This window comes from Adiantum capillus-veneris, chromosome 8 (assembly GCF_014529385.1).
Source record: "Adiantum capillus-veneris isolate H3 chromosome 8, ASM1452938v2, whole genome shotgun sequence".
NCBI lineage: Eukaryota > Viridiplantae > Streptophyta > Polypodiopsida > Polypodiales > Pteridaceae > Adiantum > Adiantum capillus-veneris.
This window is the reverse complement of record NC_140938.1, coordinates 34,329,979-34,349,359: the sequence shown is the minus strand read 5'-3', so window position 1 is coordinate 34,349,359 and position 19,381 is coordinate 34,329,979. Positions and strand designations below refer to the sequence as shown.

At 46.9% G+C, this 19,381-nt stretch overlaps 1 protein-coding gene across 3 annotated transcripts in view; it reads left to right on the top strand.

Moving 5' to 3' along the window:
- LOC147451949 (Endoplasmic reticulum vesicle transporter protein) overlaps window positions 1-16,320 on the top strand; it is a 106,533-nt gene extending 90,213 nt beyond the window's left edge. For all 3 annotated transcript variants that reach the window (XM_086517810.1, XM_086517811.1, XM_086517812.1), the window contains 6 exons: window positions 14,485-14,636; window positions 14,721-14,804; window positions 14,892-15,038; window positions 15,119-15,227; window positions 15,382-15,501; window positions 15,729-16,320. In XM_086517810.1, coding sequence (XP_086373936.1) covers window positions 14,485-14,636; window positions 14,721-14,804; window positions 14,892-15,038; window positions 15,119-15,227; window positions 15,382-15,501; window positions 15,729-15,799 — 683 coding nt within the window. In that variant the 3' untranslated portion in view covers window positions 15,800-16,320. The remainder of the gene's footprint in view (window positions 1-14,484; window positions 14,637-14,720; window positions 14,805-14,891; window positions 15,039-15,118; window positions 15,228-15,381; window positions 15,502-15,728) is intronic.
- The last annotated feature ends 3,061 nt before the right edge of the window (window positions 16,321-19,381 follow it).

Sequence of the window (19,381 nt, the reverse complement as noted above, 5' to 3'; positions counted from 1 at the left end):
TCCTTGCAAAATCTTCATCAATAGCATATTGTTCCTTCATGTCATCAAGCTCATGATGATAAGGAATGCACACATCTGAAATTTAAGGCTTTCTTGATAACGCATTAGCGACAACATTCTTCTTGCCTTCCACATGCAAAATCTGAAAGTGCAATATAGAGAGAATGTTTGCCCATCACATGTGCTTTTCAGATAACTTTGACTGCATCAAGAAGCATTACAAGGTCTGATGATCTGTCTGGACAAAATCAGCACCTACCAGGTAGTGCTTCCAACTAGAAAGCACATGAATCACCGCCAGTGGCTCTTTCTTATAGATTTGCAGTCTTTTCTCGCCCTTGCAAGATTCTACTCTCGTAGCTACTACCCGACCATCTTGCATTATACTACCAATACTATTGCCACATGCATCACACTGGACCACAAATGACTTCCTCAGATCTGGTAAAACAATTACTCGATCCGAAGTCATCTTTTCCTTTGAGAGATTAAAGCTGAAATCTCTTTTTGTGTCCACTTGAACATGAACTCTTTCTCTTGCAAAGCATGTAGGGGTGAAGCACACTCGGCAAAGTTCCCAATAAACCTTCTGTAGTAAGAGCCTACGCCCAAGAAGCTACGGACATCATGCACAGTCTTCAAATCTGGCCATGTCTAATTGCTTCAACCTTGGCAAGATCCATTCGGACACCATCCTTCGACACTATGTGGCCAAGAAAGCGAATCTCTTCCAAGAAGAACTCACTTTTCTTAGGATTAACGAGCAACCTGTGACTGTGTAGCTCTTCGAAGACAATGGTCAAGTGACGCCTATGCTCTTCTTCATTCTTTCAATAGACTATCATGTCGTCAAAGAATGTGCCGACAAACTTTTGATGTGGGCGGGGAAAATTCGATCCATCATCCTATTGAACGTAGCAGGAGCATTTGTAAGACCGAACGGCATCACTAAAAACTCATACAGACCAAATGTCGTCCTAAACGCAATCTTGTGCACATCCTCTGGCCTGATACGTGATGGTACCCACTTGTAAGGTCTATCCTACTGAAAATTGCAGCATCCTCTAGTCGATCAAGAATATCATCAATCCTTGGAAAAGGAAACTTGTTCTTGAACGTATTTTTATTCAACGCACGGTAATCAATACACATGCGCCAAGAGCCATCCTTCTTCTGCAGTAGAAGCATTGGGGAGCAAAAGGGTGAGGAACTAAGTTGAATCAGCCCTTTCTCTAGCAGCTCCTCTACTTGGCCCATAATCTCTTTCTATTGAGCCGCACTAACCCTGTATGGAGGCCTATTTGGTGGGCTACAACCTGGCACCAAATCTATCGCATGATCCTCAGGCCTCTCCGACGGCAACTGAGACGGTAATGAGTCAGAAAAACAGTCAATAAACTCTCGCAAAAATGATGACTTTCTTTATCTAACACAGATAAATTTGAATGACAAATATCTGAAACATCACGTGCAAAAATCAAGTAAGCAGAAAGATGATTCTTAATTACAGAAGTGATAGCAAAGCAGATACAATAGGGACAAACTCCCCTTGAAGCTTTACACAAGGGATGTGAGTTTAGCCCCTATGTTGAAGGGTGATCTTTTTATTGAAGACATCCAACACTCCATGTAAACACAAACATCCACGGGATTCCCAACAACGCATCGCACCCTTCCAGTGGGCTAATGTAAAATTCTTATGTGTCCACATATGACTAAATATGCAGACGCAGCTTTCCAATGATAGGCTTAACACACTCTAAGTGGCCAAGACATGCCAACCGTGCCTCTGCTGTGTACCCCATCTCTTCAGCTTTGATGCCCAGCTTGATGGCCAACTCTAGTGAGATAAAGTTTTCTTTAGCACCTGGATCAAAGAAGATGAGTGTTGTCTGGTCCTTAACTTTACCCACGCCCTGCATAACTCACTGGCATCTGAACTTGGCCTATCACCCACCATATCTGGCACTAGACCTGCCATGGGTTTAGGCTTCTTGCCTTTCTGTCCTCTGAGTCAACTAGCCTCCTCCTCTGGGGACAATCTGCAGCAAAATGACCAAGCTGTTCGCATATAAAGCATTTGTTCTCAGCCATTAAGCCTTCTTCTCCTCAAACGACTTGCGCACGAATTCAGGAATCATCACAACGGGCTTCTTTGCTGAATTTTTCTTTTGCTGACCCCTTTCCACATTGCCCTGAAACTCACTGTCCTCTCCTTCAACGAGGCAAGACCAATGTTGGCAACTTCCATAAGCTGAGTGAGGGTAGCCACTATGTTCTTTGTACAGTAATTTCGAAGCCCTTTAGGCAGCCCACAACAATACTTCTCAATCTGTTGTGTTAGTGGCACAAACCTGTTAACGGTTACTGAGAGCAACGCTTTATAGAACCTCCGATTGTACTCCTGAAGGCTCTTGCAAGTAGCCGCAATGAGTTGGTGCTAATCCGTCATGACATCGGCTTCAAATTCATTTGACAGTTGTGCAAATACAAACATTTTCTTTAAGTATACCCATGTGGCGGGTGCCTGTCCTTGCATCAATAGTGTCATCCACCATGTAAGCGCATTGCCTTTCAAGAAAGTGGCAGCTTTCCTGACCTTACAGGCCTCTGTGAAATCCCCCCTGCATAAGCTATATCAAACTGTTGGAGGAAAGTAAGAGCCTTTGCCTTATCCTCAAAGCCGTTGAAAGTATCAAACTTTAAATTGCACCACATTATTTGTAGGCTTTTGGCTTTTCCAAAGCTCCCAGATTGTCATAGGGAAGCGTCTGCAACATGAGCACTGTAATAGGGATCATTGGTGCCCCTTGGCCATTGACATTCTGCGTCATTGGTGCCATATGTGGCTGCTGATCGGAAAAAACCATCCATGCCAAAATTGCCTTGTGGCACCCCAAACTAGCCCTGATTGCACTGAAACCCTTGCCTGCATGCCTATGTTACCATACATGGGGTTTGGCATCATGCCTTGCATACCCCAAACACTGTTCCTGGCATATATTGCTGGTTTCCAGGAGCATAACCAGCCATGCTCTGAAACACTGATCCCACCCCGAAACACCCAGGATGTATTGTGGGGGTGGTGGAAAACCTATTGCATAGCCTGGAAACCGGTTCCCTATCCATTTAATCCAACATGCGGACTCTATAAGGTGTCTGCTGAACTGGTAAAGCTTGTGGAATAGGCGTCCTAACCACCTGTTCGTGAACAGAAGGAACTTGTCTTGGAGTCCCGCGTGACTCCGCACCTGTGAGTGCTCCCCGCCCTGCAGGGACACACAAGGGACCTAGGCTTGAGCCTCAACAGGCTCTACTGCATGAGACGGTGGCCTTGTCTACTAAGGCACTGGCGGCGCTTGCAAATATTCCATAAACCTAGGATTTTGCACCAACCGAGAGAACACATTCACAACAGCAACCAACTGTGTCTTGAACGCATCCTCGTCTAGTTGCCCACTCTGAACCCTTGACCTTGTGGAGCATTCAAATCAACAAAAGGTACAGACAGGGGTAGCTGTGAAATTTTGCCAACCTCGAACATTGGATGAATAGCATGTCTATCCTGTCAAGAGGAAACCCTCTTCCCTGGCGTTCAGTGTCTTGTCATCAATAGTGTAATTCAAAAGAGAACATCACAACCTTCCAAAGGCATTATGTAAAAGTCCTCATGCCCCAAATACCCTTGACAATGCAACCGAAGTTTGCAAATGATAGGTGTAATGGCTACGTCCCTGTCGGTTGCCGCTAGAACTGCCTCCGCAAGTGGTCCCATCCGATCGGGAGTGATCTCGAGCCACGCTGCCAATTCCGGTGAAATGAAGTTGGCCTTGGCTCCTCCATCAAAGAAGATGAGGGCTTCTTGGTCTTTCACTTTGCCCCAAGCTCAGCAAAGTTCTGTACTCTCGTCCAACGTGCTGGGATCGGTACCCACGCAATCTGGAACCAGTCTTGTTTTCATCTTGCCTTTTGTGCCACGTTCCTCAGCTGCTCTCGAACTCTCAGACCTTTCGTCGTCCTTGTCGTTCTGTTCTTTCTGTGCCTTTTTAGGGCACTTCGCGGAGATATGTCCAGTTTCCCCGCAATCAAAGCACTTCCCCTCCCTGATGAAGCGAGCTCTCTCCTGAGGAGTAAGCTTGGGTCGTGCATCTTTCTTTTCTGGGTTGCTCTTCCTCTTTCTACTTTCATTTGTCGGTCTGTTCGGCTCTTTGTGTCCTGATCTCGTCGGTGGGTAGGTCAGACTGCCAGAGTGAATGGCAAAACCCCGTTTCGCATGACTCATCAACTCCTGAATAGAAGCAGACTTTTGTTCCAAGCAGTGATGTCAGATCTCTGTAGGTAGACCCAAGGTAAACCGCTCAATTTATTCCTTGAACGAGATCTTCTTGAATGAAGAGACGGGTAGAAAAGAGCTCCAGAATCTCTCGCAATAAGCGTCCATTGTATCTTTCTTGGTCATCTGAAGATGGTTCCAAGCAGTTCGTATATCACGTTCATACTCTCGAGTCAGCCATGAAGAAATAAAAAGCCTCTTGAATTCAGCCATTAAACCGGCGCAGTCTTGCTTAATAGAAGCGTGGACCACCAAGTTCGAGCATTCTCCTTAAAATAAGAGGCAGCTCTCCGAATCTTAGAGTGCTCTGAGTAACGTCCTCCCGCGAAAGCGATGCCAAACTGCTGTACAAAAGACAAAGCCTTCGAAGCATCTCTATATCCCAAAAACGTGTCAAATTTAATTGACTGTCCACCTTCCTTAAACTCTCGAACTTTCTTGCTTTTGTCTTCCAGAAAGTTATACTGGTTGGCTTTATAAAAATTCTTCTTCTTTGCATAAAAGTTGCTGTCGTCAGAGTCTGAATTGGATGAGTCCTCTCTAGAATTGTCATTCACTGGGCGAGATTTAGACCTCTTTGTCTTTTCTTGCCCTTTCCGAAGCGTTGCCTCTTGCTTCGCTTTTTGCCTTTTCGGTCTTCTTCGCTCGAGTCAAATGACTAGAAGAACTGTCAAAAGAAGAAGAAGAAGAACTGGGTACTCCTTCAAACCGAACACGCTTCTTCTGTTTCTTTGCCTTTTCAAATGTCGACTGACGACCCAAATAGCCCGGGAAGTTAGTGCCTTTCTTTTGCTTTTTGCCGTGCTTTTCCGCTTTGTTGTGCGCGTCAAAAAGCTTGCATCAACCACCTCTTTTAATTCCTTCTTTGTATACTTCTTGGAAGCAGGAGGTTTCTTGAGAGCGGGTTTTGGGAGTGGTGTTGTGGGTTTTTGCCATTGCGTGTGCACCTCCTCCAAAGAGATCTTGCTCATATATTTTGCCATTTTCGGGTCCTTGGCAAAATTAAGCATCATCTTTTGTTGCATCGACGATCAATTGACAACGCTCCATCTCTCGACGCTCTGCCTGCGTAGGCCGAGGCGGGCCATACTCCTTGCTGGTAGCTTCATTGTGATCCCTTCCCGCATCTATGGATGTAGAGGGAGTCGACTGATCTTTGCCTGAAGCCATAAGTGCCGCGGAGAAAAAAAATTGGGATCGGATTTCTCGTAGAAGAAAAATTGGCCGTGCTCTGATACCACTGTAATAGACTTGGACACTCCAAGTCAAGAATCTACTGCGACAGCACCAAATAACCACTTCAAAACAATTCACAATTCACAATTTATTTGACACTAGCCCGGTGGAGTTCCGTGCCTAGAGATAGTGGCCCCAAAGACTGACGCCCCTTTCGGTATTTCTTTTTGTATTAATCTAAGTTCAAAGTACAAGAGTGCGGGCAAGCGCTCACACTCAGACTCTTTGTCCAGATGCTCTGAGTTGTGAGAGGCCCTTTAAAGGTACAAGGGACGCCAAAAGCTGAGCCCCAAAAACTGAAAATCAAAAGCTTTGTAAAAATAAAGCAGAGGGAATTTCTCTCTTCTCAAGTCCTTATGCTTTAATTAAATAAAGCAACTCCTCAAAAGCTCTCAAACTCTTTTGCGTAGAAATCAGCAGCCAGTAAAAGCGTAGCAAAAAGCATCGCCCAAAAGCTGCCAGAAAATCCCGCAATTTGTGCCGCGAATCCTGGGCCTACCGTACCAACCTGCCACGTCAGCATTTCGTGCAGTTCAGCCACGTCAGCAATTTGGGTTTGCTCAACGGGGTGTATGTGTGGATGTGTTTTCGCATGCCTCGTCACCACTTTGTGACAGGTTAGTTGAGGGTTTAACTGGTTTGGGATTTCGAGACTCTTGGACGATTGCTTTGCCGCCTCAGTAGACTGCCCATTTGCCTTGCTTACGTGCTTCATGCATCTTCTTGAGCTCACTTCCTTTACTCTTGAGTTGATTCGTGGTCAGTTCTTCAGCAATCCAGATCTTTTTTCCCTTGAGAAGTCGAGATTGGCGTAGCAGCTTTATACACTCATCTTTGTCCTTGAAAGTGAGTATGCAATGCTCGGCTGGCACATGCCTATGTGTGTCGTTGATTCAAGAAATAGTTTCGGGCTTGATGTAGACAGGTTGAAGAATATCATTGAGCTTGGTGATTGCGTCCTTTAGGGTGTCCTCGCTGGTACACCATGGTGAGTAAAGCCCTCCAATCCCGACCTTGAGGCCAAGAAATTCTTGTAGCTGGCATTCATGTAGGGCCGCCTGTATTCTGGTGTCAATTTTCTTATGTGTTGCTTCATAAGATTCCTTTTGCACTGCCATTACAGTCTCGGCGAGTGAGACTTCAACTTTGTGTGCTTTTGCAAGCAGAGCTTGACTCTCCACTTCCTTCGTGTCTTCAAGCTTGCGTAATCATTCTTTGAGTCTCTCATTCTCCCCGATGAGTTCTTGAATTTGAGCCTCGAGGGCTGTGATCCTTGCTTTTTGGCGGGTGGCGGGGTCCTTCTCTGGTGCCGCTGCCACCGCAAGAAAACTCTTGCGTGTAATGGGACTACTAAAGGGGGACATCCCTGCCATAGATGGAGCTCCTGAAGTCTTCTCAAAGTTCCTTGCTTGCAACTCTGTAGAGCTGAGAGTGTGGTGAGATCAAAGGCTTACTTAGATTTAAAAAGCTGAAATGAAAGCAATAAGGTAAGCTCTGTGTAGGTGGGTCGGCAGAAGTTGGAGGTGCTCAGCAGTAGTTGGCAGGTCGGAACGCCACCATTTACATCAGACGGCGAAGAGGGTCATGCACAAGGTGGGAAGTTCTTGCACTAGGCGGTGCAGGGGGGTCTTGCACAAGGTAGCTCTTGCACCTAGCTGCGAGAGAGAGAGAGAGAGAGAGAGAGAGAGAGAGAGAGAGAGAGAGAGAGAGAGAGAGAGAGAGAGAGAGAGAGAGAGAGAGAGAGAGAGAGTGTGAATGAATGAAACGAAATGAAATGTTATGCTAAACGTCTTCAAAAGGCCGAAATGACCTATGAGACCAAACTGATACAATCTTGTGGATCTAATACAATGTCTGGGTACAAAAATAAAATGAAGTAAAGTGAAAAACTAAAATCTTAACTGCTAGATGCGATCTAAGCAGCTAGCTGGAACTGTGCAAGATATGAGTAGGGGGGCGAAAGTAGTGACGAGGGCGCTAATACAACATAATGTGGGTGTGCGTGTGGGAATATAATGGGTGAGAGCTGATACAAAGGCTGATACAAGATGAGCAGGGTGTACAATCCTCAAAAGAGCTAAATCACAGGAGATCCATCATCGGTTGCTGGCGGATCTCATCAATCTCCTCCATGGTCAGTAGTTTGACCGGGCGTCGTGCATGTCATGCCAAAGTGATCCGAATCCTCTGATGTAGCCTCCGTTGATGCGGTGTAGTCCTCCGTAGTCGTGGGTGTCTGTATCCCCTATCTCGGTCGCTCGACCGATCAACGTGCTTGGCGTGGTAGCTTGCTGCACAGTGTCCGCTCTAAAAAAGTCTGTGATCCGTCTCTGAGACTGGCTAGCCTCTCCTCTCATCAAGCTCTCTCTGTGTCTGCGCATCTTGAGTAAAAACAGACCCAGACATCTCTGGTCCTCATACCCCATGACTCTAGAGAGTGGTCCAAAGCCCTCTTTGAAGAGGCAGTGAAAGCGGCCTCGTATCTTATAGTAAACTGGGTAGTGGCATGTGTAATGCAACTCTGTCTCAGGCTCCATGGGACGTAGGGGACATGTCCATGCCTCTATTGGTACTCCGATGTATCTACCAGTTTCGATCCGAAGCTGGTGTGAAGATGTGCGTATCTGGCCAATAGCACATCGTATCCCATGAGATAAGTGGGTGTCATGTATCTGGGCCTCGTCACAAAACCATCCTCAAAAAGCTGGAGAAGATGCTCTCTATAGAAAGCCATCTTTGTACCCAACTCCGGTGCCGGCTGTATCCAAGTCGTCCTAGTATGTAATTGAGTGAGGTCTTGGCGGATGAGGGTGGTGATCTCGGACTGTGTAAGAGTCAGAGAGGGTGCATCCAATGAGTATTGGAAGGGGGGCAATCTGTCCATGCTGAACCCATGTACTTGAAACCATGATGTCATCTCCCCATACCAGCATGTGGTATCTCCCTGCATAGCTAACTGTCGAGAGGACTCAAGTGCTAGGCGGGCATATATCTCTCTGCGGAGGTCCCACAAGCGGGGGGGGAGAGAGAGAGAGAGAGAGAGAGAGAGAGAGAGAGAGAGAGAGAGAGAGAGAGAGAGAGAGAGAGAGAGAGAGAGAGAGAGAGAGAGAGAGAGAGAGAGAGAGAGAGAGAGAGAGAGAGAGAGAGAGAGAGAGAGAGAGAATGAATGAATGAAACGAAATGAAATGTTATGTTAAACGTCTTCAAAAGGTCGAAATGACCTATGAGACCAAACTGATACAATCTTGTGGATCTAATACAATGTCTGGGTACAAAAATAAAATGAAGTAAAGTGAAAAACTAAAATCTTAACTGCTAGATGCGATCTAAGCAGCTAGCTGGAACTGTGCAGGATATGAGTAGGGGGGTGCCGAGTCGCAAGTGGGGTGATTATCTGTGAGAAAGAAAGAAAGAAAGATTTTTAACGTCTATGTCAGGCCGAAATCGGCCTATGAGACAAATCAAATGTACATGGTGTGTATGTCATCCGTCTATCGGAAAGACAAATGAAACAAAACTGATACAAAACTGAACTGAATGTAGGTAGTGGAGTATTTGAGGAGGGATGGAGCTCTATCTCTCTAGGGGTATATGCATGTCTATATGCTCAAGGTAGTACAATCATGAGAATGCATCAAGCTATCTAGCTCCATCCTGTACTAATGGGGGGATGTAAGATGTGGTACATGGGCGAGGCTGGTGCCAAGGCTACCCGGATGAAAGCTGTCGGGTCGGCCCTCATCTGAGCTACTCGCTCCTCAGTGGCACGGCGCTCCCGGGCTCGGATCTCCTCGATCTGTCGGTGGTGGGAGCTCGCGCCCCTGTAGCCTGTGACTCGTGGTCGTCGTCTAGCTCGGCTCACCTCCGCCTGTGGGAGTGTCACTCCCCTCTGAGTGTCTGGTGAGGGAGGGGCGGCAATCCTCTGAAAGAAGTCTGTGAGCTGCGATTGTCTCCCCTCTGTCTGTGTAGCTGTGTGTGGCTGTAGTAGTGTGTCCCGATGGCTCTGTATCTCTAGTAAGAAACGTCCGAGCTGTCTCTGATCTCGAGAGTCCATGATCTCTCGGAGAGTGGGCTGTCCTCTGAATAAGGCCTCATACCTGCCTCTGATCTCAGTGTATGCTCTGCATCTACATACAAAGTGTTCCTCACTCTCCACCTCCTCTGTGCAGGCTCTGCAGACTCGCTCCTCCCTGGGAACACCAGCATGTCTCCCGATCTCAATCTCTAACCTGTGTGAAGCCACTCTCAGCTGACCAATCGCCACCCGTGAGCTATGTGGCATATATGTGTCCATATAGCGTGGTCTCTGTATGAACCCCCCAGACAATATGGTGAGAAACTGGTCTCTGTAATCTGACATCCTCGTCCCCAAGCCAGGTGACTCGCAGACTCTCCTAGTGTATAGCTGCCACAGATCCTGTCTCAATACCAAGTTCCTCTCACTGCGAGAGAGGTGAACATATGGTGAGTGGGGGTCGTACTGGAATGGCGGTAGGCTCTCCATGTCAAGACCGTGTCCCTCAAACCATGCTCTGACCTGTGAGTACCATGCTCTCTCATGCCCACTCTCTGATAGCTGTATAGCTGCCTCAAATGCTCTACGAGTAAGTCTGTCAGGAGGTAGCTCTCTCATCCTCTGGATGAAGCAGACTGTCTGGAATAGTGCCTCTACAACCATAGGTGGTGTGGCGAGCTCGGCTCTAATAATGTCATGTGGCACTGTCTTCTTGCTGCGGAGCAAGCGTGAGATCATACATACCTGTGGCCTCTCAAGCTGTGTCCACTGGTCAGCTGTCAATCCTGGTGCCCATACTGCCGCCGAGTACATCAGGGCCGGGGTGACTAAGGTGTCGAAAAGCCACCCCTTCGTGCGGGGCTCCTGAAAGTGTGCCTGGTGGCACCTCCGCTCTAGCATGGTTAGAGCTGCATATCCTCGGGTGAGCCTGTCAGCAGCAGCCTGCCTCATAGTGAAGGGTCCTGGTAGGCTGGTGAATGTGATGCCAAGGTAGACATAGGAGGTGACTACATCAACCTGTCCTCCTGCTGCTGTGAAGGTGGCAGCTCTCCTCACTGCACTGGATGTGTGAAAGATCATGACCTTGGTTTTGCCAAGGTTCACAGTCAACCCCCTGTGTGTGCTGAATTCGTCCAAGGCCTCAAGATGGCGTTGCAAGCCCTCGGGTGACTCTGAAATCAACACAATATCATCAGCATATAACATGATGTGGACCGGAGTACCTGCCAAGTCGCTCCCCTCTCCCCCTGCTCGTAGTATGTAGTCGGAGATCTCGTCGATGTAGAGCCCAAAGAGTGTCGGGGAGAGTGGGCATCCTTGCTTAACACCAATGGTGCTAGCAATGGTCTCTGAAAAACCGCCTGGGCAACGAACTCGACCCGTCACCCTCTCGTAGAGAGTATATATGGCCCAAATCATCTCTGTTGGTACCCCAATGCTGTGAAGGCGCTGGAAGAGTCTCTCGCGTGGGACTGTGTCAAAGGCCTTGCGGAAATCCACAAAGCAGCAATAAAGCCTCTTCTTCCGCGCCTTTGCCCCATCAATGAGGCAGCGCAGAACGAAGATGTGATCAGTGGTGGAGAAAGCTCGTCTGAAACCTGCCTGGCCTGGAGCTCGTAAACCCTCGGTCTCTGCGTAGCGGCTGAGCTGTGCCTCAAGTACTACTCCATATAGCTTGGCCATCGTGTGGCCAATCATGATAGTCCTGTAGTTCCCTGGGTCCAGGGTGTCGCTAGATTTGTGGATAGGCACTATGGTGTGCTGTGTCCACTCCTCTGGGAAGCCCTCCCCTATAGCCTGGTTGAAGACATGTGCAATCAACGGGGCTATAGTGGAGGCCGCATAAATGATGTGCTCACTCTGTAATCCAGTATGGTCAGCTGATCGTCTGTGCTGCATGCGGCGTATGGCCCTCTCTACCATCTCTGCTGTAAAGAAGGAGGAGCACGTGGGGCGTGGCCCGTGTGGCTGTGGGATAGGAGGCTGCCCTGGCACCTCATAAAGTCGCTCTGCATAATCATGCCATATCTGTGGATCCTCAATAGCTGTAATCGGACGTGGCTCGCGCAGGGTGCGCCATGCCGTCGCGCTATCCATGTTCATGAATAGGCGGTATAGCTCAAGCTCCTGTGCCTCTTCGAATGCTCGCCGCTTTTGGCGTGTCAGCGTCTTCATATGCCGTCTGGCCTCTCTCTCTGTGATCTCTCCTAAGGCTCGCCGTGCACGGAGGCGTCGGTATAGCTCTCTGCACTCATCATCATACCAGCGGTTCTGAGGCATAGTCCCGGGGGGGGGGGGGGAGTGCGTCCTGTGTGAGTGGTGTGTGGAAAAGAGCTAATAGCTGAAGTGTGGAGAACGGAAGAGATATGTGATGTGAGAACTGAGAGTGGTGTGGATGGGTGGAGGAGGCATAGGCCATGCTCGACCTCGGCCGAGTAAAGAGAGGCTAGCTCATGCGTGAAATGGATGGTGGTGTGTGGAGTGTGTGCTGTGGAGCTGTGTGGGATGGTATCTCCGGTGATGGAGAAAGAGAGGTATGTGTGGTCGGCTCCGATGGGTATGGGTGGAATGGTGAAGGATGTGATAAGGTGTGTAGCCTCCCTGGGTCCCAGAATATAGTCGACTGTACTCCCCCCTCCCTCTGTAACTCCATGTGGCATACAAGTCAGGCCCCCTGAGGTGGGCCATTGGGCCATCCCGTTATAAATAACGACACGGTGCTGGGAGCCAAGTCGAAGTAGATGTCGTCCGTAGGCTGTGACTGGAGCTCTGTCTGCTGTATCTCTCATAGTAGCCTCCTCATCTAGAGTGTGTAGTGCCTCTGGGTCCTCGTGGTCATATGCCTCACACTGCTCACTGCGCGTATGAGCATTGAAGTCTCCCATAAGGAAGACTTCACCCAGTGTGGAGTACTCCATAATCTCCTCCGTGAGGCATGCGTACGGTGACTCCTGCTCAATAGGGGCGAATCTGGAGCCTGTGGGAGCAAAGTAGCAAAGGGCAATGTAGACGATCCTGTCTCGTGAGAGCTCGAGGCGAATCCACATGTAGCGGGCCTGTGGGTCCCGGGCAACAATCTGTAGTCTGCTGTGAAGCCCCTGTCTAAAGAGTATGGCCACTCCTCCTGAACCGCGAGTGGTGTGCTGGCGCATACATCCCCGATGTAGAGACTCCCACTGAAATCCATGTATCCGTGGTAACCCTCTCTCTGGGCTCTCGTGTGTCTCTGTAAGTAGAATGATGTCTCGACCTCTCATCACCTCCTCAAGTCTCTCTGGGTGTGTCCATAGGTCTCCATTGCAATTCCAAACCGTGACATGAATCTCCTCGTGTGTCCCACAGGCCGCGAGTCCCTATGCGATGGTCTTGCCATCAATGATAACCCTACCATCTCGATATACTGCCTTCTTCCCTTCTTTGCGGGCTTGGTGGACTCTAGGCATGCACGCGCGACGGTGATCTTGTTGCATCTTTGTGAGGTCATCATCAAGATAAATCGGGGGGCCTTCTAGCCCTCTCAAGATGACCCTCTTTCGGAGGAAAGAAGTTCGAGACTCCTCGGAGGCGAATTGGAGGATGAGAGCTCTCTTCTTTGGATCTTTGCCGGCTCTCCAAACTTTGGAGAAAGGGATCGCTTCTTCCTTGTATCCCACTTTCTTGCATAAAGCTTTCCCATCGCTCTCGGGTGTAGACCCTTCTTCTTCTTTGATGCCGGTCACTCGCACATTGAGACGGCGAGCTTGTCGCATCTTCTCCTCCTCGATGGTTGTGTGTACGATGAGTACCTCATCTTTTTGGGCTTCCTCTCTTGCTACCTTCTTGATATTCTTTTTGACCACTTCGACCCATCCTTCTTTGGTGGCCTCTAATTTGTCCTCAATGCTTGCGGTGAGGGCTTTGGTGATCTCCTCCTTGAGGGCTTCCTTAGCCTCCTCTTTAATCTCTCCTTCCTCGGGGGTGAGGGATGTGATGGAAGCATGAAGGAGATCGATTTGTGCCTTCATCTCTTCTTGCTCTTTCCTCCATCTCTCCCTCTCCTTCTCGTTCTCCCGTTCCCTTCTCTCCTTCTCCTCTTTGAGGTTTTGGATTTCCGCTCTCATGTCCTCCTTCTCTTCGTTCCATAGCTTGATGAAGGTGGCTTTCTCCTCCCTCCATATCTCTCTCTCCATCCACCATTCTTTCATGTCCTTCTCCAATTGTGCAAGCCTCTTGTTCGTGAGCATGAAGGTTGTCTTCATTGTCGATGTCGGCGTCTTGATGATGGGGGAAGACATGGTTGTCTTCGAAGCTACCCTCTCTTCATATTGTGAAGAAGAGGGGAGAAGGGGAAGAGAGGGAGTACGTGTGTGTATGCGTGTATGCGTGTAGTGTGTGTGTGGGTATGTATCCGTGTGTGTGTGTGTGAGAGAGAGAGAGAGAGAGAGAGAGAGAGAGAGAGAGAGAGAGAGAGAGAGAGATGGCTGCGTGATGGGGAGCGAGGAGGGGCTGCGTGAGGGGGAAGCTGGAGGGGGGCTGCGCGAGGGGAAGAGAGGGAGTACGTGTGCAGCAAGGAGAGGCAGCTCAGCAGCAGCAGCAGGTATAACAGCGGCAGCAACAGGCGGGTACTGGGGGTGCTGTGCAGGTGGGGTGGGCGCGCTGAGCAGCTGGGGTGACACAGCAGCGCGCAATACAGTAGTAATGTGCCTGGGGCAGCACAGCAGCAGGTACGCGCGCTGGTGCAGCAGGAGGAGGGCGCTGGTGCAGCAGGTCCGCGCGCTGGTGCGAGAGGGGGGCTGCGCGCGCGAGAGAGAGAGAGAGAGAGAGAGAGAGAGAGAGAGAGAGAGAGAGAGAGAGAGAGAGAGAGAGAGAGAGAGAGAGAGAGGTGCCCCCTGCTAACTCAAATATTCGATATGGAAACCAGCTAGTGATGAGCATCATAAGGACGGAGGTGAGCATGAGAAAGATGAGGACCAGCATTCTCATGTTCACTCTCATTTTCATACTTTCAACAAGGATCCTGAGAAGACAATAAAAGAGGTCAAACAGGCAATGCAGGATCATGAAGGTTGCAGGGTGCGTCTTTGCCAGGTTTTTAATGTTTGATGTGATTCTCAATGTGAAATATCTTTGGCAAAGGTCTTCCACTTTGTTTTATAGGTATTTGGAGTTTTGGATGTGGAACGAGTAGCTGGAAATTTTCATATATCAATTCACGGTCTAAGCATTGTTGTGGCTCAACAAGTCGGTATTATGGCATGATGATTTTTAATTTTTATCAAGACTTAACATGTAAAAACTTGCTGTTAACTTTGCAAACCTGTTTTACAGATTTTTGAGAGCGTGAAGCAGGTGAATGTGAGCCATATAATCCATGATCTATCGTTTGGGCCAAAGTATCCAGGCATTCACAATCCATTGGATGGCACTGAGCGTATTCTTCGTGATGAAAGTGGGACATTCAAGTATTACCTTAAGGTCAGTGTTTAATCCTTAGCAATTGTGGAGATGCATCATTTTTTTCTGTGGATGGGGTTTTAACTATATGGCTGATGCAGATTGTACCCACAGAGTATCAGTACCTGAGGGGTGACACCATGAAGACAAATCAATTTTCTGTCAATGAATATTTTACGGAGTTGAAGAACTATGACCACAATTGGCCAGGTTCTTCCTGCACTTTTTGTTCAAACTTATGTCATAAATGATTTATGTGTGTGGCTTGCTCTATCATTCCAATCTCCTGTGGGTCTCTTTTTTCTTCTTTCGAACTTCTTATGGTATTTTTGAGCCTTACGCAGATGTCATATGTTTTCTGCAGCCGTCTACTTCATCTACGATTTGTCTCCAATCAGCGTTACAATCAAAGAAGAGAGACGAAGCTTTACACATTTCATTACACGTCTCTGTGCTGTACTGGGTGGCACATTTGCTTTAACAGGTAAAAAATAGTACATATACGTATTTATCTGTAGGAGCTGTAGACTTGGGTGCAGTTTGGAGCCTTTGGCTAGGTATCGGACATACCTGCCATTTCCATGGCTCAGATTTTCTCTAGGATTCCATCATGGTTTAAGATTTAGCATCCCTCTAGATACATGGAAGTTTTCTGGTAATCTTTGAACTAATAGGGTTTAGAATTAAGGGTTGGATTGTTGCTTTGGACAGGGTTGTTGGACCGTTGGATGTATCAACTTATTGAGCTTGTAACAAAGTCCTCAGAGGGTCTCATCAGATGATTGCTGCTGAAATGTGTGTTTCTCAGTCAGCACAATGCTCGCAACATCTTGGGAACTTGTCAACGTGGTTCAGCAGCCACTCAAATGGCCAACTGCTGCCCTAGAGTATGTTGCATGAAGCCTTCGCATCGTAGGTACGAGTGTCTGGATGGCATTGCCACTCCAACATGTATTCTTCCTCTCATCTTTTTCTAGAGGATAGGTCCTCCCTGTTTTTGTAAACTACACACAGTCTAGAGTGGCATCAAATGCAAAGGATAAAAGCTTACAATCGTCCTTGTGTGTCAGAAGGCCTCGGCATGCATTCCCTTTGAGGGATTTCAACTGATCAAAGCTTTGCACATCTGAGGTTGTCATCTGGCTGTATGTAACAGTTTTGTGCAATGTTTAGGTTGCTCAATTGTGATGCTAGCATCTGCTTTAGAGACTGATTTTATGGCCATTTTATTACTTATGGAAAGAAAAGATTTTTTAAAGTTTTCCTTTGAATGGTGTTATTAGCTTAATTTATCTTTTGTCCTCTTATGTTGTACAAGCTGGCTCTGCTATTTCTGGTCGATGTGCCCACTGTTTCTTCATGATGTATTGTTGTTTGCTGCTTATCGTTGATCTTCTCTAGTGTGTTTCTTGGCTTGCTGTTACATGGAAGACCGTTTATCTCACTCTCAATCAAAGTAGTCACGAGGTTGCCAATGCATCCCACGTGCTGGCAGGTATCCTTTTGCCATGATGTACGCTTGCACTATACGCTTGATAACAATTGGTGGATAAGAAACTGCGACAATATAAGGGACACAAAAGTTTTCACAGAAAGCCTGGAAACAGTAAATTGAATAACGCTTGCACTATTCACCCTGTCATCTCCCCCTCCTGCTGTGTGCATGTGAGAATATGGCTGGAGGTTATGGGCAAAAGGGGTCTCTAGCCTCGTCTTCAGCATTGACTTGGTTCTTGATGCTTTTGCGAGCTGAAGAGCATCATAGCCCTTTTGATTGCCGCCAGGGATGGCTAGAGGATGTCTCTCTTCTGCACACTGATGTGGGGTGGTGACGCTTCTTTTGCGGGCATGGCTTTGAGATCGTGATGAGAGAATTTGATGAGGATACTGAGAATGATGGTAAAGATGACAATGGAAAGGGATTAGAAAATTATAATGATAATGATGGTGGTGAGGAGGGAGTTCATATTGAACAGCTATGCTTTTGTTTTGTTTGGTTTTGCTTTGTACTACGAAGGATTGTCTTTGCTTCTGAGTAGCCATTCAGCTTCATTAGGTTTTATGGTTTTTCTTTCTACTATTTTGCAGGACATACTGTAGTTATCAAGATGTTTGAACATGCAGGGTTTGGCATGGCGCAGACTTATGGTTTTCTTGTGTCTTCATCTCGATATTAATGCATGCAAGCCGTACAACCAGAGATTATCGCATACGAGACTTTCAAGTCTTAGCTGCAGGCAAAATGCAGATTTTGTATACATAAGAGGAAATTTTTGGCTTTCTAAAACAAGCTGCAGGGAAAGCGAGATCAATAACATAATGTGTGCAGAGGGACAGAGAAGGTGTACATGTGGCAGAGAGAAAACAAGCTTCTCTTTAATTTTTGTACACCTCTGTCCCTCCCTCCCATCCTCTCCATCTGTGAGGCGACTCTCCAGTCTCTTTTATTAAATTCCTTATGGTTGGCAAATTCAACCAAATTAGTAGCTTCTAGTTGTGTTTGCACAATTGCTTCGACTATTGGATTATGTTGTGCTACTTATATTCCACGTGTAGATAAATTTCTTTCTTGCCAACCACAAAGTTGTCTTCTACTCATGATTTTGATTTTTGTAACAATCCATTAAGTGTCTGTGGGAGGGCGTATGTTCTTTGTATAGTATGTAATAGTTTGTGGGAGGACCTATGTTCTTGGTCTAGTGTAGAGTAGCTCTTGTTTCAAAATGGTTTAAGGCATATCTCTAATGCTAGATAGAACAATCCACTAGACAAAACAACGTATCGATCCTTGACACATGCTCTACTCTCAAGTCTTAGCTGTAAGAGAAATGTATACAAAGAGGAAATTTTTGGGACCTACCTTTTCATGTGAAGTACTGAAATCTCTGTTGCTTTTAGTTTGTCAAAAAGGTCCCTTCACTTCATGCAACAGTACTGCTAAGACAAGCCTTAGAGAATTCCTTATACCAATTGGACCTACCTTTCCATGTGAAGCATTGAAATCTCTTTTGTTTTTAGTTTGTCATAAGGTTCCTTCACTTCACGGCCTTACAATAGTACTTGATTTCCTTTTCATTTAATGTAGAATGCCCAAGTGAAACTTCACCTTGCTCAATTGGTGCTATTTAGTAAAAGTGAATGTATGTAAATGGGCAGAGTGTGTGTGTGAGTGTGTACACGCGCGTGCGCATGTTGAGAGGACCTTATCGCTAGACAATTTTCTTTCCGTTGAATTTCGATGTGAAACGTAGGCTGAAAGCCTAGGCGTCATATGTTACCATACTAGCGATGTGTGTGAACACACTTAGGACCGTTTGCAAATTTTTTTGCCTCACTAGAAGGTTTTTTCCCAGTGCATTGTATATGCGTCCATCATTCTAGGGCTATAACTTATCTTTCATTTGTGCACGAAGCAATATACTCTTTGTTGTGCCCCTTGAGCTTCTTCCTCTTCTCCAAGTTGTGTTCCATTGCAACCCTATTTCCAACAATTGGTATCAGAGCAGGTTGCGTCCTCTCGGGCTTAGTCGTCACTGTCGTCAGCACACGCTTGATCATTTTCTCAGATTTTGATAGCTTTGGTGAGCGTCAACAGGTCAACAGATACTTTGGGTTAGCTCGTAGAGATGGGCCTGCTCACAATTTCCATTCGGACTCATTTCGGCCTCCATTTTCACTACACATAGTATTGTGTAGGCGATTTTGTCCTTCTGTGTAGAATTTTTGTCACTACCATTTTTTGCATAACACGCCCCTTACAATCTTCTTTGGATTGTGCTATATAGCACGTGATGGTCTCGCTTCATTTCTCCTCTTTTTGGGCAATTTTCATATGAGGTGTAAGCACTCGCCATGGCTGTCAACAACACAGATGTGCTCAAGATGTTTGCTACTGAGGATAAATTAGATTGGGGACAATTACCCAATCTAGGCTTACATGGTGCAACATGTTGTGTCAAAGGGAGTTTGGAATGTTGTGCAAGACATTGATGTATGCCCTGGTTATGAGGATACAGAGGATGTTGTAGGTTTTGGTGGCAGGGTTGTTGCTGCCAGAGTTGCGTTGCCTATGATTGAGCAATTTCGTTGTGATGCTAGCAATTCGCAGGCTCATGCATTGATTGCATTATCTGTGAAGCACACTATTACACCTCACATTCCTTCAACTACTTCTGCAAAACAGACTGGCTGGTCTTTATGCAAGTCGTAATGAGGCTAAAATTGAATTACTGCGTAAAGAGCTAGAGTCAAAGATCATGCACGAGGAAGATGAAATGAACACTTTCCTTATTGGTATCAATGATATTAATGAGCAACTTATTTTTTCAAGCGAAGTCATTTTTGATAGTTCCCTTATGCAGACT